The sequence below is a fragment of the Antedon bifida genome, chromosome 3 (genome assembly GCF_963402885.1).
Source record: "Antedon bifida chromosome 3, ecAntBifi1.1, whole genome shotgun sequence".
Lineage (NCBI taxonomy): Eukaryota > Metazoa > Echinodermata > Crinoidea > Comatulida > Antedonidae > Antedon > Antedon bifida.
In genome coordinates, this window is record NC_136228.1 from 432560 (window position 1) to 457797 (window position 25238).

Here is a 25238-nt window from a genome sequence, read left to right on the forward strand (position 1 = left end):
CATAATTTTGTTTTCGCCGCCGTCGTATCTCTGATCCCATGGCAACCTCTGACTCTTTTTTGGGCATAGGAGGCCTAGGCCTAGCTAGCTAAGTTAGCATATTATGCTGTCCTGAAATTCAGAATTAAATTATAAAATAATGCAGTTCATTAGGCACACTGTCAAGACAGCATTTTCATTGAAATTTTAAACATCTAATAGGCCTAGGCTAGCTAAGATCAACGAAAACGACTCCACGCAGTTTTATTCAATTCTGTTTGATTTTTCCAAAACAAGATGGCCACAAAAATGTCTTCCTCCAACAATAACTTTTATTCCACCGGGAAGTACGGATCTGGTGCTGCTACTACTCTTTCAACAACGATGGATGTTACTCCTGATCTTCATCTTAAAATGTCTAAGAAGATAGCTCAGCTTACAAAGGTGAGAATAAGCATAATTATTGGCAAATATATTGAATTGAAATAAGAACAGCCCAGCCAGCTGGTGGTGGCTAAACTTAACTAGGCTAGGCCTAGGCTATTGTACAGTAGTAGTAGGCCTACTGTAGCCTACTAGCTAGTACTAGATACTAGGCCTATCTAAGATAAGCCTAGTAGGGTCTCTAGGCCTATTTAGTATAGGCCTAGGCCTAGTTTTTTTATTTGAATATTTTGATTTTTGTATCGTATTGTTCATTTATCTAGCTAGGCCTAGGCAGGCCTAGGCCCTAAGTATTTAAATGAGACTTTTTATTAATTTTATTTTATTATTATTGTATTAACTATTAAATAATAATATTGTTCTTTGTTTTATTATTATTATAATTAAAATTTTTAATATTGTTATTGTTAATAAATAAAAAACAAAACTTTTGAATTTCCAGGTTATTTATGCACTGAATACAAAAAACGATGACCATGATGCAGTCATTAAACAACTCAAAATTTCTCATGAAAATGAGTTACAACAAATTATTTCAGAAACAAAGAACAAACTTACAGGATATAAAAGCAAAATTAGTGGTGAAACAGAACTGAGGAAGCGTATAGAATCTCTAGAAGCGTGTATCCAAGAGCATGAACGACAACGCAAAAGCGCCCTCGATCAGTTTACGAAATACAAACATGAAGCTGTTGAAAGTGAAAATAAATTAAAATCTGAACATTCTCACAAACTATTAAGTCTTTCAAAAAATGTTTCTGAAGTAAAGAAAGACTTTGAAATGCAATTAAAATCTTTTGAATCTATGAAAGATAGATTTGAGAAAGATAAAGAAGCATCGTTGGAAGAACTACGACGTGCACATACGAAAGAAATTGATGAGTTATTAAAAGTACAACTTCAAACTAAATCTGGAAGTATAGATGAAAAAAATAAATTAGAAGAACTTTACTCAAAACAGATTGCAACTTTAAATTCCGAATATGAACGTTTAAAAGCTGAAAAAAATCAAATGACTGAAGATTACGAGTTGAAGCTTGGGAAATTGCAGACTTTCCACGAAAAAGAAATTGCAGTGTTACGAGAAGAAGAAAAGAAGGAAAGAATTAGGCAAGTGAAAGAAAATGAAACACTTTTACAACGAAAATTTGGTGACAAAGAGCGAAGTTTAAATTTAAAGATTGAGGATTTGAATTCACAACTTTTGTGTGTTGAAGATGATCTTAACAATTATAAAGGAAAATTACAAGATGCAGAGCAGGCCTTAAAGCAAAATACTGGCGATTCAGATTACTTAAATAAACAGGTTAGAAACTGGTCTATAATTTATATTTCATTCAGATTTTAATTGTTAATTTTTTATTCTGTTCATCATAAGTCTATTTACTGAAAAGGGCTCTTCACACCACCAAGTATTGTCATTCATTGATTCATTGTCATTTTGTTGATTTTTTTGTGATTTACAATTCAGAAGAGTGTACCATAGGGATTATACAACTAAAAAGGGAAATAAATATTGATACTGTACATTATTATTAACAATTTAAATTATAACTTTGTTTACAGTTGTTGAAATCTAAAGAAGATCTTGAAAACACTGTGATAAAACTGAAAGAGATTGAAGTACAGTTAGCAGCATCTAAAGAACGATGCCAATTACAAGCTCTTGATATGGTCAAAAAATCAAGTAAGTGAAAAGTTTAAATTTAATAGAAATGTCAATACTACAGTAGAACCTCTATTATTAAGGGGACACCTTTGGGACCCACAAAGTGGCCCCTTAATAGGAGTGTCCCTGAATATGGGTTTTTCCGTACCACATACTTCCCCTTTGTTTGACAGTAAAGTGTACTGTCCCCTAAAGGGATGTCCCAAAAGAAGGGTTCTATACTATAGGAAATATGCCCTTTTTAGTTTCATGTATTATGCTAGTTCTAACATTGGGAGGGAAAGAGATGCTCTGTATATAAATAAATATGACAAATTTAAACTTTCTTTTTTTTATTTAAAGGTTTGATAGGGTCACTAGAAGCGTCTCAACTAAGTAATGAACAAACGATTGTGGATCTTAAGACACAGTTAGGAAAGTTAAATGACAAGTTAGCATGGCTGGAAAAAGAAAGGAACAATTTGGAATCAACTAAACACTCTTTATCTGAACAGCAATCAGCCCAACTTAAGTCTCTTGAAAAAGTAGGTAGCAGTTTATGGTGTGCAAAACAATTCAGTTTATTTTCTTGTCTTGATTCTTTATTCGTCAGAAATTGAATATTTTTGGAAATTGTCTTCCTTGGTAAGATAGGATATAAATGCTGAAAAGAAAAGAGAGTTTTATGAATTTGTTGAATACTTGTCTTTTTTTAGTACTTAATCTATGTACAAGATCATTACATCCAACTATTTACCAAACTATTTACACTAATATATATACTCTATCTCTAACAAAACATTTCAGTCTTCTATCAACTAAAGCCGAAGTATAGTCATGTCCCGGAACCACACTCTCTTAGTCACCACGGATAGACTTTCTTTATCAGTGCTTCTATGAATGGATAATTTTTTAGAGCAGGAACGCTAGTAGACCTAGCTAGTTTTTGATTTTGATCATTCGGGAAATCTCCTTTTATTACACAACATTGGATACCTGCTCAGTTACATACACTCCCTGGTACACATAAATAGTATATTACAAGCTCTTATCTAGAAATATATTATAATAACAAGATCCAATAATCAGTACCAAGTATCAAAGCGGAAGTAACAATAGATTTAATTTTTCTTAGGCTCTTGAGGAATTGGCAGTAGAGAAACAAACGATGAAAGAACGTTATGAGAAAGCATTGACATCAGCTGAGACAAGTAAGATAGACGGTTTAAAGAAAAACAAAGAAGAATTTGAAAAATTAATAGAAGACCTTGAAAGAAAACATAAAGAAGAAACAGATAGGAGAGATAAGAATGCAGAACAAGAAATAAAGGAGCTGAAAGAGGTATGTTCAGGCTTCATATTGGTTAAACTATAAACTACTACTTCTGCTCCTTTCAAAAGCTCTCTTGCTGATGGTACTCATCTTCTTTAAATCAAGAACAATTTTTAATGCACCCTTGTTGTCTTCAGTTCACTATTTTTGGTTCTTCATCTGCATCCAGTATAACTTTGTTATGGGCTAATTTTGATCCACTTACTTTTTATATATAGTATACTTTACAGTACACTTCTAACGCTCTGTCTACACTATCAAACTAGTTTGACAAAAATTGTGATGTGCCCAAATATGGTAGTGATATGACATCATCATGTCCATATATGGGCACATCACATTTTTCGGTCACATACAATTTAATAGTGTAGACAGTTCTTTTACTTCTTTTTCTGATCCCAGAAACAGTTCTTATTTAATGTTACCATTTAAGTTATTGTAAATTTATGTTGCTTTTATTTCTAGAACTGTTTTTAAATAAATGTTGAAGGAATTCAAAATAATAGTAAATACACTTCTTTTATAGGATCTTGAGAAGAAACTAGAACAAACATCTTCCCGTCTAAAACTAGAAATGGAAACTTTACAGACCAAGTTAAACGAGACTCAAACGTCTCTTGAAGCAAAGCTGCAAACATCTGAGAAAGAATGTGAAAGATTACAAGCTATTGTAGATAACCGTGAACAAGGGCTAGGCTCAGCCACGTCAGAGATTGAGACACTTGGCAAGGATAACATTAAGCTGAAGACAGAGCTAGATGCTGCTAGAAGTCAACTTAAGAATGCCAAGAACAAATCTACACAATTACAAGTAAAGTCATTATGGCTTATTATTATTTATTATTTTAATTTTTTTATTTATTTTTCACACTGGGTGCCAGTTGATATTCAGGTACCCTCTTAAATTCTACTAAAATACACAATAAAGAACGAAAAAAATAAGTTTTAAAAAAGGACTACTAAGAAAGAAACTACACTAAAATGATAATAATTGCTTGCTAATTCATTAGGCCATCTTCCAATTATTTATTACTTATTTCTATTTTCATTCAATGGTGCAACAGAATCAGAGCATTTTTATAATCTTTATGCTATTAGTGTAAACACACATTATCTAGTAGTATTTTTTGATCTTCCAGACTGAGCTTGATAGACTTAAGAAAGTTCATGAAACAAACTTAGCCAAGGCAAGAGAAGACCTAAAGAACCAGTTGGATTCATTATCTGCAAATCTGGATGGAAAGTGGACCGATACATTGAGGTAATTTTACATATTTTGTCTAGCAATATTGGTGGTTAGTGCAGTTGGATAAACTCTCGAGTGTGCTTTAGGTGCCAATAATCAACTAAAGTTCTGTCTACATTATCAAACTTAATGTGATGTGTCCATATAGACACGATGATGTCATATCACTTCCATGTTTCGGCATATCAACTAGTTTGTTTCATTAATTTTTGTTTTGTTTGTTTGTTTTATCTTTATACTGGGTGACCTCTTCAGTCAAAGACTGATCTCCCAGAGGGCCCAGTTGGTGATCAGTGGCTGTGATGTACTAATACACCGGGGTAACCCCCTACTCGTCTCGAAAGATGTACTAGGTTCTTTAAAGTGCACACGAGCAAGTTGTGTACACTGGACCTACGGTTTATAGTCCTTATCCGAGAAGACTCGTTCTACCACCAGAACCATGGAGTGAGTGAGCCTCGAACCCATGCCGATGTTATGGCTACGTGATTACGGTTCCACTGTCTTAACCGCTCGGCCACTCACTCACTCTAAATTGACGTTTTATTTTAACCATGTTTTATGACCGTATTTGAAGCGCCGCTGAATATGAGCTTTTAATAGAAATGGGCGCTATATAAATGTAGTAATCTTAATTTTATATAAATTTCACTTATGTAATTTTTATTTTAGGCGTGAATGTGAAAAATTGAAAAGTGAACTTATTGAGCAACACCAAGAAGACAAGAAGGCTGCCCTCAATCAGATGACCTTGATTAAAGGTCAAGAATTAGAAACGCTTAAAGAAACATGGCAGCAAAAAGTGCATGACCTTCAACAACAAGTAAGATCAAAATGATTTTTTTTAATGATTTTGTTTATTCTACAGTTTTGTCATTTTATTGTATTTGTAAAATAATTGACTAAATTTTAGAACAGTTTAAATACCCGTTGTTCTATTCTTATTAGCTCTACAGTAAAGGAGGTATACTTTTTTTATTTCTCTGATACAGGGGCTTTTTTGTGAACCAGTTCACCAGGGTAACCCCCTACTTGTCTTGAATAATGAACAGGGTTCTTTTAAGTGCACACGGGTTATAACTGTGTACATTGGACCTACAGTTTATAGTCTTTATCCAAGAAGACCCTTGCCAATATTGTTGGCTTTGCTATGGTAAATGTATTACCTTTATTTATCCTCTTTTTTTTTGTAGATTTCATCTTTAAAAAATAATTTAAGTAAGAAGTCGGAATGGGCTTTGGACGAGATGAATAAATTACAAAGCAAAGCCGATGTTGAGTTGAAGAGACTTGAGGCGAGAATTGAAAAGTCACAAAAAGAATACGATGCAGAAATGGAGAAGTTAAAGAAAGTAGCAGAAGAAGAAAAACAGAAACTGGAAGATGATAAATTGAAAAGCATTAAGGTTTGTTTTCCTAGCTAAATTGATACACGAAATGATACATTTATTTTCTTTAAATTTAAATCATGTTTTGTACAGGATAAAAACATATCAGGTATAGATGTGGCACCTGTTTTACATATGGTCCTGTTTTTTAGAAAATAAAAGGTTAAAAACATGCAAAAAAGCTCTTTAAAACTTGCTAATAAAACAGTAAAATAACAATACATTGGATATTTTAGACTGATAATTTATCTGTGTAATTCAATGCACTGTATGTTATTCTACACTCAATTAAGGCTTGCAGTAGAATGATTTTACCAGTAATTTGTCTTTTGTTTTAGACGATTGAAGCGGAATTGGAGAACAGCTTATCTGAGAAGCTTAGTGCTCAAGAAAAGGCCAGCAAGGCAGCAATGCTTGAAGCTAAGACAGAAGCAGAGAAAGAGAAGTGGGCCTCATTGGACGCTGCAGAAACCGATCATAAACAGATGACAGAGAAGCTCAAGATAGAGTTGTCACAGCGACATATGGCAGAGATAGATCAGATCACTAAGGCACATAGAATGCAGATATCGGCAGCTAGAATGGAACTGGAGAGGGCTGTAGAACTTAAACAAATGCATGTAAGCACTGTTTACTAATCTAAAGAATATTTAAAGCTCTGTCTACACTATCAAACTTTATGTAATGTGCCCATATATGGACATGATGATGTCATATCAATACCATATTTGGGCAAAACTCATTTTTTTGTCAAAGAAGTTTGATAGTATAGACTGAGCTTTAAGCTCTGTCTACACTGTCAAACTTCATGTGACAAAAGAATGTGATGTGCCCATATATGAACACGATTGTGTCATATCACTAGCCATATTTGGGCACTTCATACTTTTTTTATCAAACATATAGTGTACACAGGTATTTACAGAGTATAAGTATACACAGTTTTGTCAATGCGAAGTATTATATAATTTGACCAAATCTAAAGGGTGGATTCATTTCATTTATTTCGTCTTTTATAAATAATAAAAAATCATGATTGTAGTCCAAAGTTTTTTGTCCAAATTTAGCATAAATTAGGGAGTGTGGAATTATATTTAAGCATTGAATTATACTCAGTCATATATACAGTATTTAGAAAAAAAATCTCTTTCTAAGGTACAAGTTTTTTCTTTACAGGAAAAAGAGAGTAAGTTACGTATACATGAAATGCAGGACGATATACAATTCAGACAAGCTCACATTGAGAGTATGCACAGCGAGATGAGAGGACTGAAGAACAACATCGATGAACTGACCAGAACACTGGACTTCAAAGGTCAAGAGATATTGAAGGTCAAAAGTAATGCTGATGGTCAGCTTAGAAAGCAAGAGCAGAAACTACAAAAATCGCATCAGAAACAGTTGGATGAAGTGGAAGCTGATTATTTAAGGGAAAAACAAGGAATGTTAGCCGAGTTCAATCAGGCACAAGAACTTCTTAAGGATAAAATATCAGCCCTTCAAATTATGTAAGTATAATATTACAATAACAAATTCACATATTTGCAATCAAAAAATGTGATGTGCCCATATATGGACATGATGATGTCATATCACTACCATATTTAGGCATATCACTGCCATATTTAGGCATATCACTAACATTTTTAGGCATATCACAGACATATTTGGGCACATCCAGCAGTTAGTTTACCATCTTGTAATGAATTTTTAATGACTGTGTTGGAGAACTGAGCAGTGAAAATGTTTCCTATCATCTTCATTCATTTTTGGTTATTTTTAGAATATTTCATTGTTCTTTTTTTGTGTGAAGCTCTGTCTACACTATCAAACTTTATGTGACAAAAAAATGTAAATGTCCATATATGGACATAATGATGTCACATCACTACCATATTGAAGCATATCACTACCATATTTGGACACATCACTTTTTTTGTCACTAGTTTTGATAGTGTAGACAGAGCTTTAGCTGTTGTTTGGCACTATATGAGACAGTTATTCTTATGTTATTGTGTAGGCTTGAGGAAGCAGAGGAGAAGTATATGAAGAGAGATTCTCGAGCAGAAGACTTGGAAGAAATCTTTAGAATGAAGTACAAGTTGACAGAACAAGACCAGTTGATGAGGAAGTTTGAGGTATGGCACGCTACTCCTGCATCAAATAGTTCTTTATTTTGTGTGTGTATACTATTTACACATTATACGAAAAGAAAAATAAATAAGTCTATGCACACTCTGGTCGATAATCGGTCTGATCGGAGATGTCTTGATAAGTGCGTTGTGTTGCAAGACGTTCAACGTCCGGGATAGTGATTAGGAAACTGTGGATCCATTATTGTGTTGTTATTGGGATAGTTGCATGGCTCAAAACAAACACTCCCATCCTAACATTTTTGTGAAGATTATATATAAGCAATAAACCAGCTGTACGAGACCGCCACCACACTGACTAGTTCCAAATAATCAGAATGATGATTGTAGGAACTTAATGATGACGAAGAAGCACAGTGTTTAAATGTTATAATGATTATAGTAATATAAACATAACAGTGGATATTTTAGAGAATCAACTCATCATTTAATTTTAATTTTTTTTAATAGGAAGAAAAGCGCTACTACCAAATGGAATTGGTAAATCGTGAAACAAATTTCAATAAAGTTTTCAACTCTAGTCCAAATATTGGTGTAATGAACCCATTGTTAAAGGTATGTCATTATATCTGAATATATAACACTAGCAAAGCTTCTTAAATACAGTTGACAATAAACCCTCATTATTATACTCTTGTGTCAAATGAAAAAGAACAAACAAAATATGAATGTTTTTAAAAATCATCTTACAGAAAAAGAAAGGTGACAAAGCTCAACCAGAGAGATTTGCGAGTTCTCAAAGTTTGTCCAGTTCCAGCAGTGTCAACGGAAACAGCAACCAGCGATTAGTTCCGCTTCCCGATTCACCAGTGCATGACCTAAAATTAAACCCCAATCGTCCTTTACAGATGCCACGCCCACCTGGCAGATCAAAGAAATTTTTAAATATTTGATATAGCTGTCTAAATATTAATGTAAATAAGTATATTTTGTAAATCATATAAAACAGCTATAAATTGTAAAATATTTTATGCAGTGTATGTGAAAATAGGACAGAGAACATTTGGTGCTTTCGATGTGGTTCGTATAGTACCCTTATCCTTGTATGTTGTTTGTGATATTTATTATTCACTTAGCATAGACAAATTACCATGTGCCTAATACCAGATTTTTGTATTTAAAATGTACATATAATATGACATGTGTTTTTGTATTTTTTTAATTTCATACTCATCCAACAGCGAGTAACTCGCCAATTACAAGATGGATAAACTATTTTATAATTTACCGTGCTTATCAACCAAGTCTCATTTTAAGTAGTGGAGTTGAAAGAGTTACAACCATAGAATTAGGTTCAGGATTGAACCCTGGACCTTGAGATTGGAAGGCAAGCATGTTAACCACCAAGCTACAGCTCCACTACAAGTGTTGTCAAATACTGTATACTGTATGTTGTATACATACAAATAACATAATAGATGTTTTTAAACACACTGTAATATATGGTGCTGTAAATATGCATAACTTCTTCCAGTGATAAATGTTTTATTTGAAATGTAAAAAAAAATAAGTCTAGTTTGTTTTGAAGTCCAGTTTTAATATTTTAAATGTAATATTTCTATCAAAGAATTTGTATAGTATAGTGTCTATTATAGGCAAATATGATTAAAACTGCCTTGTTTTAGGTGTACAGTACATCTTACAGCCCATTATAATATCTCTATAATTATAGATAAAATAAGAAAGTAAATAAGTCACAGCTGAGGGTCCTCCAAACAAAAGAACTAATGGAGAGTAGGTTTTTAACAATCATATACCTGTTATAAAGTCTACTTTTGTCAATTGAGACTTTTTCCATTGAGAATTTATTCAACATTTCTTAAATGCTAATCGTCGTTAGACATTGCGCGTATCACTGTGTTCGTTTTTGAGCAAGCATGTGTATAGGTCCGCATGTGAAAAGTTCTGTTCTTTTTTATGTTTGCCATCCAACATTTATATATATTATGTATTTTGGCCATTGAGATGTTCTCTACGAAAAAGCTTGCATTGTTTAGGGTTTTCTCTTCGAAATATTGTTTGTTGAGCCCAAACATTTTACAATCTACAATTTGAATACAACAAATCTTTATGATGTAGACCGCAACAGTTCTCAATCGAATATGACTACACTATCAAACTTTATGTAACAAAAAAATGTTATGTGCCCATATATGGACATGCTGATGTTATATCACTACCATATTTAAGCATATAACTACCATATTTGGGCGCATCACACTTTTTTTGTCAAAAAAGTTTGATAGTGTAGATCGAGCTTTACGTGTGGAAGTATTCCTACTGTATTTAGTTATGCGTGAAATAAAAAATAATAATAAAATAAATGACCCTATTTATTTTTTAATCATTCACACTGAGAAGAATTAAAAATATGCTATTATTAATTAATTGACTATAAATGTAAATAAATACACAAAAAAGCTATGTTCATACACAACAGGACAGATATATGAAAGTGTTTTGTTGCGCTTTTTGCGTTGCATACACTTGTAAGGCGAATTGACCTTACAAATATGGTACTGTAAATCAAATCCTGATTCGAATGACATGTGAAAGGATAAGAGCGTCATTCTGACGATGGAGCATTCTCTACTTCCCTACGGAGCGCCATTTATGCCTTTATTTACTTCAGAAATAGAAATAGTACTACGGTAACTTGTCCAGTCACTGAATTGTAATGTATTTTGTATGTTAATACACTGTGCTCAATATTGAACCCAATTTGCCAGGGGAGCACAGTGTGGTATATAGAAAATTCACTAAGTTTTAATAAATTTAAGAAAAAAAAATCCTTTGTTGATATAAAGTTTGCGGTACACCACGTATATTAGTTCAGAAAAGAACTGTTGAGTTTCTCGACGTTTCGATCAATATGCTTTGATCGTCCTCAGGAATAATATCCTTTGTGTTCCCTATAGCGGAGTAAAAAAGTTAAAATGTTGATGATAATTTTTACATTAGAAGATTGTTCAAACATGTAATAAAAACATTTTCCAGCCGGGAACCTATCAGCTCCCCTCTTTTAGTTTGCAAAAGTAATCTCGAAAAGAACTCCATGTGGAAAAGAAGCCCACCCAAGGGTACTAAAAATGAAGGAGCACATGGGCTTATTTTCGAGGTTTTATGGCAGTCTATTCATTGCAAAATAATGCCATGTAACTTTGCTTCTGATTTTAAAAAGGTCCACTTGTTTAGGCCTGACATTTACAACCCTCAAAATATCTCTCTTTCAAAATAAAAGAAAAACAATATTCATTATTTTATCTATTTTTTTTTTTTTTTATTAAAAAAAAAAATACCCGTAGAGGTTCGAACCCAATCTACTAGAGCTGAGAGCACCCAAAGCTGAGCATTACCCGTTAGGCCACAAAGTAGTACATGACAGAACAGCTGATAGTAGTTATGTATACGTGTATTACATAATTCATCATTACGTCATAAATATCACATTAAGCTTGTTAAAACCAAAAATGAATGCCATACACTTTTGTTTATGATTTAAGGTCCACTTGCCTAGGCCTGACATTTTCAATCCTCCAAATATCTCTCTTTCAAAAAAACAAACATAAAAAAAATATCCGTAGAGGTTCGAACCCCGGCTGATAGCACTCAAAACTGAGCAGTACCCGTTGCACCACAAATTGAAACATGACTGAACAGCTGATAATTGTCTATTTATACGTGTATTATGTAATTCATCATTACGTCATTAATATCCTATTAACCTTGCTAAAACCTGATTTTAAAAAGGTCCACTTGTTTAGGCCTGACATTTACAACCCTCAAAATATCTCTCTTTCAAAATAAAAAAAAAAAACAATATTCATTATTTTATTTATTATTTTTTTTTTTTATTAAAAAAAAAAAATAACCGTAGAGGTTCGAACCCAATCTACTAGAGCTGAGAGCACCCAAAGCTGAGCATTACCCGTTAGGCCACAAAGTAGTACATGACTGAACAGCTGATAATAGTCTATTTATACATGTATTACGTAATTCATCACTTCATCATAAATATCACATTAACCTTGTTAAAACCAAAATGATCAGTTAGCTCAGTCGCCTGAGCGTCGTGTTGACAACACGTATGTCGTGGGTTCGATTCCCACGCTGGTCGGTGGAATAGAGTTAAAGGCATGCGGCCACTGTGTTTGGGGTTCACAGAATTATACGTCCCCCTTTCCACCACACATCATGAGGCGACAACATCAATGCATCTGGTGATGTGCTGGAAACGACCCCAAAAGGCTGTGGCAGGGCCTTAGTGCTGAGGCAGGGAGAGCACATTTAACATCTTTTTTTTATTTAATTTTTTTTTCCAACCTGTATTCGATCTCGTAAATTTTATGTTTGCCGCCCTCAATTTTAAAAGAAATTGAATTTTATATTTTCATCGCAGGTGTATGAAACGGGTTTGGTATGCCATGCGTTGTTAAGCAATGGTTGTGCAGGTGTAGTGGGAAAGATGGTATTGTTAGTCATTCGCGGTCAACACGCCACACTGTTAAATTTTGATTTTGTTAATCAATATTGCTACATTGGTAGCGAAATGTCCGATTCATGCAAGATATTGTATTGTAAAATGTTATGAATAAACTTTTATGGTAGTTGGTGTGTATTGCCGCACCGTCCTCAGAATAAACATGTTTTAAACAGATAGTTTGTCTCCGATGGTTTTTGTATGGGGTTAATGGAGAGTGAAATAAGATCAAATATAGAACATTTGCAAAGATGCCGATTTCTAGACAAATTTCGAAGCTTAGATTAATTCCGCCGCCGGGTAGGCCTTATACGAAGTCGAGTTTTAAAGTAGAAAACCTCACCTAAAATGTTGAAGTCGCATCTGGATAGTTGAAATTTTAACATTATCATAATTATCATAGATGATTATGTATAGTTATAAGTATAAGTGCAATTCTTGGCTCTATTTTCATTATTAGCTCTGCCCCAACTTAATATTTAATTTCATATTTCAATGAATAGGTGCACTCTCCGGTGACACTAAATAAGTATTTATCTTAGACAAACGCAAGTTATTAAAATCACTGATATGGCTTGAAACTAATTGTTATGGAGTAACCGATATTTAACATAGCCTATATACCTGGAAGTTTGAAATATTTTTGAAGTATTTTTTCTCGATGTTTTTTGTATTTGACTATTTGTGCTCCACCACTGGTGCCAAATTGGATCCACTGGAGCACAGTTTATTAACATACGAAAAGATATTAACATTCAGTAACTTATTTGATGTTTATATCACTGTGCTCCACTGGCGCCAAATCGTGTCCACTTGAGCACAGTGTAGACCTATTAACATATGAAAAGACATTTAAACTTAAGTGACTTCAAATTAGGTCCACTTGAGCACAGTGCATTAACATACGAAAGGATGTTGAAATGAAGTAATTTTATTTCTATTTTTTATCACTGTGCTCCACTGGCGCCAAATTAGGAGCACAGTGTTTTAACATACGAAAAGATTGAATCTTAAGTGACTTTATTTCTATTTTATATCACTGTGCTCCACTGGGGCCAAATTGGTCCACTTGAGCAGTTACCGTAGTAGAAGGCATAAATGGCGCTCCGTAGAGAAGTAGAGGATGCTCCAGTCGCCAGAATGACGCTCTGAATATACCTCGTGAAAGAAGTGTGTTGGAGGAGGCGGAGCGATCGAGTTTAGGAGGCCTATACAGGGATATGGTAGTTGGGAATCGGAATTCAGGAATCAGGAGGGTAAAGGCCTAGCCTAGACCAAAGTTTGTTGGGGACCTTTATTTACTTGATAGAAATTGGATTTTCCAATCATTATACATGGAAATTCCGTTTTTAGGCATTTTTCGGAAATTCCATATCATGAGTCATACATGGAATTTCTGTCGGTTGTATTTATATAGAATGGATTTTTTGTTTCAGCATACTCTTTGAAAAACAAAACGATGGACGTACAACACCAATTAATAATTGTGTTCAGAAGGTATTTGCGTTCCAATTTGAAACCTTCGAGTTCATTTCTAAGTCATTTATACGCTGACATTGAAGTTATTAAAGGTAAGGTTTCGGATATCAAATTCATAGCCTCCTGTATGTAAATTATTATATCAAAATAAGGCATTTCTGAAACTTAACCATGCGTTTAATTTTTCTATAGGAACAGTTAACCATCTGTGTAATTCATTTTTTTGTTATCGGTACAGTTGACGGATTGTCATAAACCTAATGCGTCTTATTCCCTATTTTCTGCCATTTGTGTACCAGTTGCTTCGTTATCTGTCAAATGGTCACCTGGTTCAAATCTGACCAACCGTTGTACGACCCATGAGAACTAAAACCTAAAATCGAATCCTCTCGCCGCATTGCCTGTATCCTTAGGCAAGATACTTACGTTTGCCTCTCTCCACCCAGGTGTATAAATGGGAACCCGGTTAGATCAAGAAACAACTTGGGGCTGATTACTAGCTGCAATATGGGATTATGTTTTCATACGTGTTTGATAAAAAAAAAAGGACTGGGATAATAATGTTCAGCGCTTAGAGGTTTCACAACATTAGGTGCTATATAAATCCAGGATATTATTATTATTATTATATAATCTGTCATTTATTTTACTATAAAAGCCATTTTTCTCCCTAAGATCAACAAGATGTGATCCAGTCGTTGAAACAACGTGATACACCAGATTCGAAGATTGTCGATAAGATTCTTGATTTATTGGCAAGTTGCGACGAACAGGGATGGTTTAAAAGTTTCTTGTCTGCGTTAAGTAATGATGAAGGTAGGTCGCCCTCTACAGTGTTTTTTTAACAATGGAGCGCTACCATACTGTACAGTAATAATGTTGATAGTCCTGTCAAAAAATGGATATCAAAAAGTAGTTCCATCATTTCATTCACTGTCAACAAGGGAAGTGCTTGACTCAAGCGCTATTTCTGGACTGCCCCTACTCTATTCCAACAAACATTTTATTTTTTTTCTTTTTAAAGCTCACCCTAGGCCTAAATTAAACCGTAAGTGCTTACAATCAGCTCTCCCAATACCGGATACCCTTGAGCTGGCTTATTATGTCTGGTTTTATGGAAAATCTGTTATTCAGAATGTGTTTCTAATGGTAAAAATGAATTTGGAAACTTTTTGGAAAAGAAAAGTTTGAATTTTTACAGTTTTCTGTTTTTAGAGAGTCATGCAGTAGTGGGAAAGTTAACTGTAGTACAATACAATAACAGGATTGCACCAGCATTGTATACAATGTCTGCATGCAGTGACTAATTGACAGCTCTCCCCCACAAACTAGTCAATTATTCTGGCAGTAAATGGACACTGAAGGATAGTAATAAACAAGCAATTATTTTCTTATAGCCACTCCAAGAAATAAGGACGTTGCAGATTACATCATAGGTCTTCAGGATTTTCAAGATATGACTGAACATAGAGGTCTTCTTCAAGTATTTCAATCTGATTTACTTGAGACTGTCGAGCCGGGGAATCTCCTTTGTAATTTGCCAACCCTTTCCACAGAAGATAAGGAATGTATACGTACGAGTATTGACCGCCATGGTGCTACGATCGCAACAGCTGAACTTCTCATTCGTGTACAGCGTGGGGGCGATGAATGGTTTAAAGAGTTGATTTCTGCATTACGTGAAGCAAATTATGGCGAATTGGTCGAGTTATTGCAACCATCGGAAGAAGGTAAAGATATGTTTATAATTTTAAAATAATCTAAGGTAATGTTTCTTATTGATGGCTGTTACGGTCTTTAGAAGTTTTTCCATTGTTTTCTCACTATTATTTCAAATGTTTTTTTTTTTTATTTGCATCAGAAAATGTTCCAACTGCAAACGAGTCAATTGAAGAGGAATCAAATGAAAATTCAAATAGTAAATAAATTCGAATTACATACATGACATCCTATCTGAATAAAATGAGTACTGTACCTGTATGCTTTTATTCTGTTATTGATACCCTTTAAAAAGAAGGAACAATCCAACTTCCATAATATCCCATTGATAATTCTTTAAGGTGGAGGGGAATCCATTACATTGCCCGGGCTTTGGTTCCTTTGGTGGTTTCAGTGGTTGACTCATTTACAAATAAAGTAAACTTAGCAACAAATAATTAAGCATGCACTGCTAATCTCATTTTGTATTTTTCCATTTTTATTCCCTATAACTTTTTTTAAATCCTACCTGAATAAAACAGTACTATACCTGTATGCTTTTATTCTCTTAATTGACACACTTAACAAAAAATGGAACAGTCCAAAAAATAATATCATCACATAATATCCCATTGATGATTCCTCTTTTTTTCAGATATTCAAAATCAGTATAGAGCAGAAGACTCTGACTCGGACAAGGAAACAATTAACGAAAAATATGACGATGGAAAAGGTAAGAATTATGTCAACCTCATTTCTGTAATTGTAATTTTATTTTCAGATTATTGATCAACATTAATGTTGAATCTGTTGTAACTATGCTCGATACATTTATTTTGTGTAGAGTTTTTTCTATGTGATGTTTTAAGTTTACTTTTTTTTATTATTTTAAAATTCCAATAAAGTTTGTTTATATTCATATTTTTGGGAGATTTTCCAATTTCAAGAGAGTTTCTAAATATGGATGGATATTAATTTTTTTTATATTTACTGCTTGTTCTCTTAGAAAAACAAGAAAAAGCTAAATCAAAGGAGTTAGTGTTGCGCAACTATCAAATAACGTTGGCAAAACCTGTTATTGGTGGCCAAAATACAATCATCATATCGCACACAGGATCTGGAAAAACGGTGGTAGCTGTCCATTTCGTGAGAGAACACTTCATAGAAGAAGAAGCAAAGTTAAATGTTAAACCTAAAAAAGTCATATTTCTTGTAAACACGGTAAGAGTTTAAATTGTATATAATTATTTGCCAAAATGCTCAGTTTGTAGTGGCTATCAGCATGGTCAGCCATACCAATGGCATGGTCAACCGTGCTTGAATTTTTCTATCAGCGTAGTTGATTGTACGTCTATGGCACGGCCTTGGACCTCTGGCTCTGGTACCGTGGTGATAGAAAACTAAAGTATCATCCGCACAATCAAACAAACTGGAGAAAATATTCACATACATGTGCAGTCAACCATGCATATAGAACAATTTCAATTACACTTTCACACTGTGACCAATGGAGTAATTATTAACAATAATTATTTGTTAACTCCATGCTGTGACTAACGCCGCATCACATTGAGTGTTTAACTTATTGCTTAAGTTTAGATAAAACTTGCTGTTTGCGATTCTGATTTTTAATATGGTATTTTTAGATTTCTCTGGTATCACAACAACACGACTTATTTAAAATTTACATGCCAGAGTCACTGAGACTGGCTCAACTGATTGGTGACAACGTGCAGCAGTTAGCTACGTTGAAGAATGCGGTAGAAAACAACGACATCATATTTCTAACTGCACAGATGTTGGTGAACGCACTTGAGAAAAATGAACTCAAAATTGATGACTTTACGATGCTGGTATTCGATGAATGCCATCATTGTCATGTAAGTACATTTCTATAGTATTCAACAAATTATATGCAAGGTCAAAGTTCATTGTTAGTCATAAAAACTTGCCATCATTATCATTGGTTATAAGTTAAAATGTATTTTTATTTGTAGGGCCAGAACCCATACAACATAATAATGGCAAGGTATCGGAGAAAAAAACTTGAAGATGGAAAACCAACATTACCACAGGTATGTATGAGCTCACAATTTTCTATTATAAAAATACTGAGAATGATTATGGTAACTAAGGCATGGGCCTTCTGATAATTAAATAATGATTACACTAAAGAAGAGTTGCTAGGTTATTAAAGAGGTGCTGGAAAGATGATGATTAGGAGGTAGAAGGAGATAAAAAATATAAATAAAAGTAAATATTTCTGTATACAAACAAAGTTACTAGTACAATTGTTATTTGTTGTTGTAAGACTGTTAAAACGTGTTATTTTGTTTGATGTTTTTATCTGTGTCTAATTTAATTGCTATATTATATATTTGTCCAGTCATAAGTCAGAATTGGCTGGTCTTGTAAACAAAAATGTGATTAAATATATAAATAAAATTGTTTTTATTAGATTGTAGGTTTGACAGCGAGCATAGGAACTGGAAGAGCATCCAGCCAGGAGAAATCTGATGAGTATGCTAAAAGTATCTTCGCAAACCTTGATGCAGATGAGATTTCCATTCCAGATGAAAATGATGAAGAATACCGCTTGCACGTGAATCCTCCAGAAGAAAGTCAGTATAAAGCTCTGTCTATACTATATAACTTTATTTGACAAAAAATGTGATGTGCCCATATATGGACATGATGATGTCATATCACTACCATATTTAGATAAGCTGTTGACAGATTTATTCAAACTTAACTTTTTTTGTCTTCAGTTGATCCAATAATGGTCAAACCACGGTCAGATGATGCTGACCCATTTAAAACTGAAATAGTGACCATCATGTCAGAAATTGAAAAGATTATGGGGGAGAGAGTACACAAACAAGGTTGGTATCTTCACTTTAATAATACAAGATATATTAAACAAATGCTTATTTTTCGTTGATTATACACCTTCCCCATCCCCAAATAATATAAAATATACTATTTCTCTGTTCAGTATGTGCCATTAAAGAATATATTGTTTTTTCTTTAGGTACCATGTCTGAAGGACTTGCAGACTTGTTCAATTTTACTAAGTCTGTCAAAGGCACTAGTTCTTATGAGCAAGGTGTAGAGAAATTCATATCTCATTCCCCAGAGTGTGTTACATCAAATGATAGCTTGTTACGGTTACTGAGAACAGGTGGTGAACACCTGAGGGTATGTGTTATTAGCTACAGTAGTATTTAAAGTTCTATTTTTTTCTATTAATATTATAAATCACAATCATACAGCAACTATTATTTTATTTTTTTAAATTTAATGAAATTTCAGAAATATAATGATGCACTTAAGATGAATAAAATTTGCCGAATTCAGGACGCCCTCCGGTTCATCAAAGAATTCATCGAGAAAGAGGAAAGCACCCGTTCAGACGGATTGAATGAAGATGATAAGCAACTTATACGGCTGTTTAAAGGTAAATTAAAACTAAATGATAATTTAAATGATTAACAAATGCTAGGCTCTATCGGCCATATAGCACTCTAAAAAAATCTAAAAATGTTTACTTAAAAAACATAAAAGTACAAAAACACCTAATTTAAGGATGGTTTCAAATATTTCAAATAATGCATTACACACTATACATCAAGCAACCACAAGGAAGGATATAGGTTTGTTATAATGGAAATTAAAAATAACCATAATGACTTTTAACAGATAGAGAAGAGGAGTTACAATATGTGAGCGGAGAGAAAAAATTTGAAAACCCCTTACTATCAAAACTTGAAGATGTGCTGATTGGGGAATATGAAACAAAGGTGAATGCACACGCAATCATTTTCTGTACCAAACGCATTACTGTTGACGCAATGTATAGCTGGATAAAGGAAAATGAGAGACTTTCATTTCTTAAGCCAGAAAAGATTTTTGGATCAAGCGGTAGGTATTTATTTTTTTAATTTGTATAATGTATTTGTAGTAACATGTACTCCTATTATCATTGTATAGTGTATACATGTAATAATATAATAAGTAGGCCTAATAATATAAATAAAAATAAGCTATCCATCTCACTATGATCTATGCTGTCTAACACAAAGATACAATACACCATCAATATTAATAGAAGTATTGTATCAAGTAATTTACACTAAAGTTGAAAGTCTTGGCTTTGTTCTATACTTGACACCAGGTAGACTTGCAGTACTATTGATGGAATGCTACATTAGCTACTGTATGATTTTATATAATCAATCAGGAGAATCTGACATTTTTTTGTTTAATAAAACCTAATATTTACAGAAATGACTGCCGTCGATCAGCATACTGTTCTTGAAAATTTCAAGGAAAACAGATGCAACATTCTTGTGGGAACAAACGTTGTTGAAGAGGGAACTGATGTTCCAGCTTGCAACTTGGTTTTCCGCTACAACTACATGAGCAGTGATGTTGGAAGGACCCAAGCTAAAGGTACATACTTCTAGGAGATGTCACAAAATAATGATTCTCGTAAATTTTTTTTATATTTTGGGAAAGCTTTCTTTGTCATTTGTTGCTAAGGCTCTGTTTACACTATCAAACTTTATGTGACAACAAAATGTGATGCACCCATATATGGCCATGATGATGTCATATCACTACCATATTTGGGAATATCACACTTATTTGTCAAACTAGTTTGATAGTGTAGACAGAGCTTAAGAATCAATGACTCAGACATGCAATATTGTAAGTGAGCCATTACACCAAAACAGTATTTACAAAAGGTATTAGGTTTCTAAGCTTGAATTCTGATTACGTTCTTCTCAATTATTTTTATGCAGGGAGAGTTCGCCAAAAAAACAGCAAATTCTACATGATTGCTTCCACTGAGTTTAACTTCGAAGAGCGTGACCAAGCGAACAAAATCCGTCACCAATTTATGACAAAGAGTGTACGCACACTGTCAAAATTACCAAAAGATCAACTAAAGGAAGAGTTACTTGCACTGCAGACTATTGATCTACGTGAACGATTAATGTCTGAAAAAAGAGAAAGGGAGCGTCAGCAGAAGAGGACAGAAGCCCCATACAAACTTCTTTGTGGTAAATGTTCAGAATTCGCATGTTTTTCAACAGATGTCAAAGTATTTAACGACTCTAACCATCTCATTGTTGACCAAGAATTCTATGAAAAAATTCTTACACAAAAACATCCAAAGCCAAAGGTTATAGGCGATGATATCTACAAAAACGGGAAAGTTTCCTGCAAAAAATGTAACCATGATTGGGGTGTTATTGTCACAATTAGTAGTATGAATTTTGCAGTTATAAAAATTGTAAGTTTTGTGTTAGAGAAATGCGGAGATAGAAAGAGAAAAACTGTTAAAAAGTGGAAAGAATCTCCATTTAAAGTTGAGCCATTGGATATAAATAATTTCAAACAACAAAATCCTGACTGGAGCATAGACCTAGATTACAAACAGTAGCTACAGAATAACATTAATGTACATCTACACATAGACATTCACATTCAAACAACAAAATCCTGACTGGAGCATAGGCCTAGATTACAAACAGTAGCTACAGAATAACATTAATGTACATCTACACATAGACATGCACATTTTATGTATTAAATTACCAGTTTGTGAGTAAATTTTAACTAATTAAATATATTATTTAATTTTTGACAATATAAAACATAAAATCTTTTGAGTTGTTAATTTTCTTCATTTTCCATAAACTGAGCAACTAAGTGAATATACATTTTACATTTTGTTATATTAAATTAAGTATATATATTGTGCAATTTTGAATGGAGAGGTACAGAAAATATAAAATTTACTCTATGTTAAGTTATTAAAATATATAAAATTTATAATCCAAAGTTGGATATTTGATTTTGTACACTTTGCACCACATAATGTTAGATATTGATTAAAATTGAACTACTAATATCTTTTACTGTATGTTAAATAAAATATACTCAAGTGTCAAGCATGCCATGTTTGTTTACCACTTTATAGTTGTGTAATGATATAATAATATATATATATATATATATAATAGTATACCTCCGAATTACCTTGAACTAGTACTATGATGGTTTAGTCCCTCCTGATCATTCTTGAAAACTCTTCAGACCAGATTTTCTCTAACCCAGATTTTAATCTATTTATGGAAGAAGCGCAAACAACATTTTGAGAAAGCGAGTTCCAATCCTCAACTGCTCTTGATGTAAAAAATGTCTCCTTATTTTTACTTTGTTTTTGCAAGTTACTGTACTACACGTTCAGGAACATGCAAGTACGATTCAGGATAACAAATTTTGCAAGAGAGTTAGAGGTATAAAATAATTTCTCAATGTTCAGACATTCCAATTAAAAAAAAAGTTTCTGTTGAATATAGCGCCCAAAAGATGTTTTGACTGTAGGACTATTATCATTTAATATGGTTATAAACTACAGAAAATACGATTGGGCAACATCAAGCAAGATATTCAATGACGTCATTCCAGAAAGGGAATTCCCCATTTCCAGAGCTCTTTTACTACCACTACTAGACGCTGACCTGGTAGTGGTGGCGGTAATGAGAACAAACGAGGAAAACAGGAACGCCGCCATGTTGATTCAACTTGTTCTTTTACAATAAATTCCGGAAGGTTTTCAGGTATGTAGTATACTTAACATTGTAACAAATATGTCCCTAAAATGTAATACTAGCCCTAGAGGCTAGTTAGCAGTTTAAGTTAAGGGCTAGGCCTAGCTCAGCACAGTGATTTACCTCTAGCCGGTCGTGGAAAGTCTCCACAGAGTACAAATTCCAAGTTTGTTCAGCTCGTGGCTCGCTGGCACTAGGTATAGGTAGTACTAGTGTATTTACTTGTACACGTTAGTTTAATTAATCTGTTTTTATCTTCAATCCCAATCAATGATCACCTATAATTCGTAGTCTAGTTATTTATTTTACTTACAATACATTATTTAATTCTGGACCACCCTCATAAAATATTGTTGAAATAAATAAATACATTTGTTTTTATAATTATGTAATGTATGTGTACTGTATTTATGAATGTAATTTTGTTTCATGGGATGTTCAAGCAAGATGCTGTGTACTGAATTAGATTTTAGAAAAGTGATACTAAAAGTAAAGTAGTAGTACCAAAACAGTATCTTTCTGTACATTATAGCCTTGATTTCAAACAGTACCATAATCTGTACATTATAGCCTTGATTTCAAACAGTACCATAATCTGTACATTATAGCCTTGATTTCAAACAGTACCATAATCTGTACATTATAGCCTTGATTTCAAACAGTACCATAATCTGTACATTATAGCCTTGATTTCAAACAGTACCTTTCTGTACATTATAGCCTTGATTTCAAACAGTACCATAATCTGTACATTATAGCCTTGATTTCAAACAGTACCATAATCTGTACATTATAGCCTTGATTTCAAACAGTACCATAATCTGTACATTATAGCCTTGATTTCAAACAGTACCATAATCTGTACATTATAGCCTTGATTTCAAACAGTACCTTTCTGTACATTATAGCCTTGATTTCAAACAGTACCATAATCTGTACATTATAGCCTTGATTTCAAACAGTACCATAATCTGTACATTATAGCCTTGATTTCAAACAGTACCATAATCTGTACATTATAGCCTTGATTTGAAACAGTACCATAATCTGTACATTATAGCCTTGATTTCAAACAGTACCATAATCTGTACATTATAGCCTTGATTTCAAACAGTACCATAATCTGTACATTATAGCCTTGATTTCAAACAGTACCATAATCTGTACATTATAGCATTATCTTCCGAAATTGTCATCTTCAAGTTTTTTTTATAACGTCATCCTACCCAACAATTACAACATGGGTCCCGTAATTTCACCTATGCTGCACTGTATATAGATATGCAGTATAATATACTGTATACTACTGTACTATTGATTGAGCTCCTTTCCCTTTATGATGGTATCTAAAAACATGATGACGCCCTCATTGTCGTTGTCCTTCAAAAAATGTTATGTTAACGTACATGCATGTTTAAAAAAATTTCGTTTCATTAAAATTATAAAATGATCACCTATAATTCGTCAAAGTGACGAATTAAATTCTAGTTTTTGTTTGATATTGTACAAAATAATTTTTGAATGGTTAGAATATTTCATGAGTTGAAAGATTGAGTGCTTTATTAATAAGAGGAGACGACTTAAAATATAGCAGTCATTTTCATTGATTACAAAACATTAATTAATATTGTTTTATAACTCACCTACTGTTCCAAAATAAACTTTATTCAATTTTTGTGTTCTATTTGCTTAGTATTAGTATTAGTATTTTTTTGTTTTATTTATTGATATGCATTATTTGATTTCATTGCAGGCATTTTTCATTACAGTGAAAGTGCTTTGATCAAGAGATAATAACACTGTATTATATCAAATACATGAAACTACAACAATAAGACAGAAGCAATGCATACATATATATCACCTACTGCATAACAAAATTATTTTATTTTTCGAATGTAAGTGTTGTTTTTCTAGTTGTAGTTTAAATATTGGATATAATTCATTTATTTATTTGACCAAAAAAACGAACAAAAAACAACAAAAAACAGGTCAGAATTAATAATGTTTCAACCAATGTAATGTACTTACTGTATTATTAACCATATCTTTTTGCAGACAACATTATAATGCTGGAAAATGGCACGCTCTGAAAGCAAAATAGAGTTTGAAAAGTTGAAATCTTTCCTTGGGAGACATTACAAAGGCGAAAAATATAATTGGTTGAAATTCTGTCTACTGGATCAAATACCTGAAGGGTGCATTAAAGCAGATTTTATAGCAAACGATTTGTTTAATGTTCTCAAAGAAAAAGGTTCTATTAAAGCTGATAAAGTTTGTCTTCTGTTGGAGGTTGCCAAACTCTCTGATATACAGGAGGCCGTAGATCTTGTAAGTCAGTATATGAAAGAAAGAGGTATTGTATATACTGATACAAAAACATTTTCACCATTTCGAAAACGACTGTTGAAGGCATTGATTGAAGTTAGACAAGATACATTTCTTAGCATTATTTCTCACTATAACCTGAGAGACTTTGAGTTTAAGAATATTTGGGATGTTGTTTGTCATCTGGAAAGAGAATTACTGTTAGAAGATAAACAATGCAAAATAGAAGAGTTTGCAGGTCTTCTTACAGAACGTGCAAAAATCATACTACTAGGTAATCTTAGCTGTTCCTTTTCATTAAGAAGATTTAACATTTACAATGGTAGTTTTACAGTAATACAACCATTGTTTGTTGAAAAGATACATACGTATGACCCACGACTGTCTATCCACTCACTTACTTTATTTACATCTATATTGTACAAATAATCATTAGTGA

The 25238-nt window shown here is 33.1% G+C and overlaps 3 protein-coding genes across 4 annotated transcripts in view; all 3 read left to right on the top strand.

Annotated features, from left to right (window-relative positions):
- The first annotated feature begins 93 nt into the window (after positions 1–93).
- LOC144837613 (protein FAM184A-like) lies at positions 94–9828 on the top strand. Its single transcript, XM_078692805.1, has 14 exons — positions 94–423; positions 866–1729; positions 1990–2110; positions 2435–2616; positions 3207–3413; positions 3931–4215; positions 4544–4665; positions 5323–5473; positions 5844–6056; positions 6377–6658; positions 7215–7546; positions 8059–8176; positions 8642–8746; positions 8884–9828. Exons 1-14 carry the CDS (start codon positions 277–279, stop codon positions 9082–9084), a joined length of 3330 nt encoding a protein of 1109 aa, XP_078548931.1. The 5' UTR covers positions 94–276; the 3' UTR covers positions 9085–9828.
- Positions 9829–13818: 3990 nt separating this feature from the next.
- Positions 13819–21432, top strand: LOC144837633 (antiviral innate immune response receptor RIG-I-like). Of its 2 annotated transcripts, none has more exons than XM_078692830.1 (16): positions 13819–13927; positions 14108–14242; positions 14826–14966; positions 15548–15880; positions 16012–16068; positions 16504–16581; positions 16855–17069; positions 17495–17728; positions 17846–17923; positions 18307–18469; positions 18617–18730; positions 18880–19046; positions 19161–19305; positions 19548–19769; positions 20133–20300; positions 20654–21432. In XM_078692830.1, the coding sequence occupies exons 2-16, from the start codon at positions 14131–14133 to the stop codon at positions 21295–21297; spliced, it is 2871 nt and encodes a 956-aa protein (XP_078548956.1). In that variant the 5' UTR covers positions 13819–13927; positions 14108–14130; the 3' UTR covers positions 21298–21432. The 2 variants fall into 2 exon arrangements, with proteins under 2 accessions (XP_078548956.1, XP_078548957.1); XM_078692831.1 differs by lacking the exon at positions 13819–13927 and adding an exon at positions 13932–13950.
- Positions 21433–22393: 961 nt separating this feature from the next.
- The window catches only part of LOC144838571 (uncharacterized), a 62254-nt gene continuing 59409 nt past the window's right edge, over positions 22394–25238 (top strand). Inside the window, exons 1-3 of the mRNA XM_078693985.1 lie at positions 22394–22480; positions 24225–24369; positions 24530–25073. Of these exons, the coding sequence (XP_078550111.1) occupies positions 24551–25073 (523 nt within the window). The 5' untranslated portion in view covers positions 22394–22480; positions 24225–24369; positions 24530–24550. The remainder of the gene's footprint in view (positions 22481–24224; positions 24370–24529; positions 25074–25238) is intronic.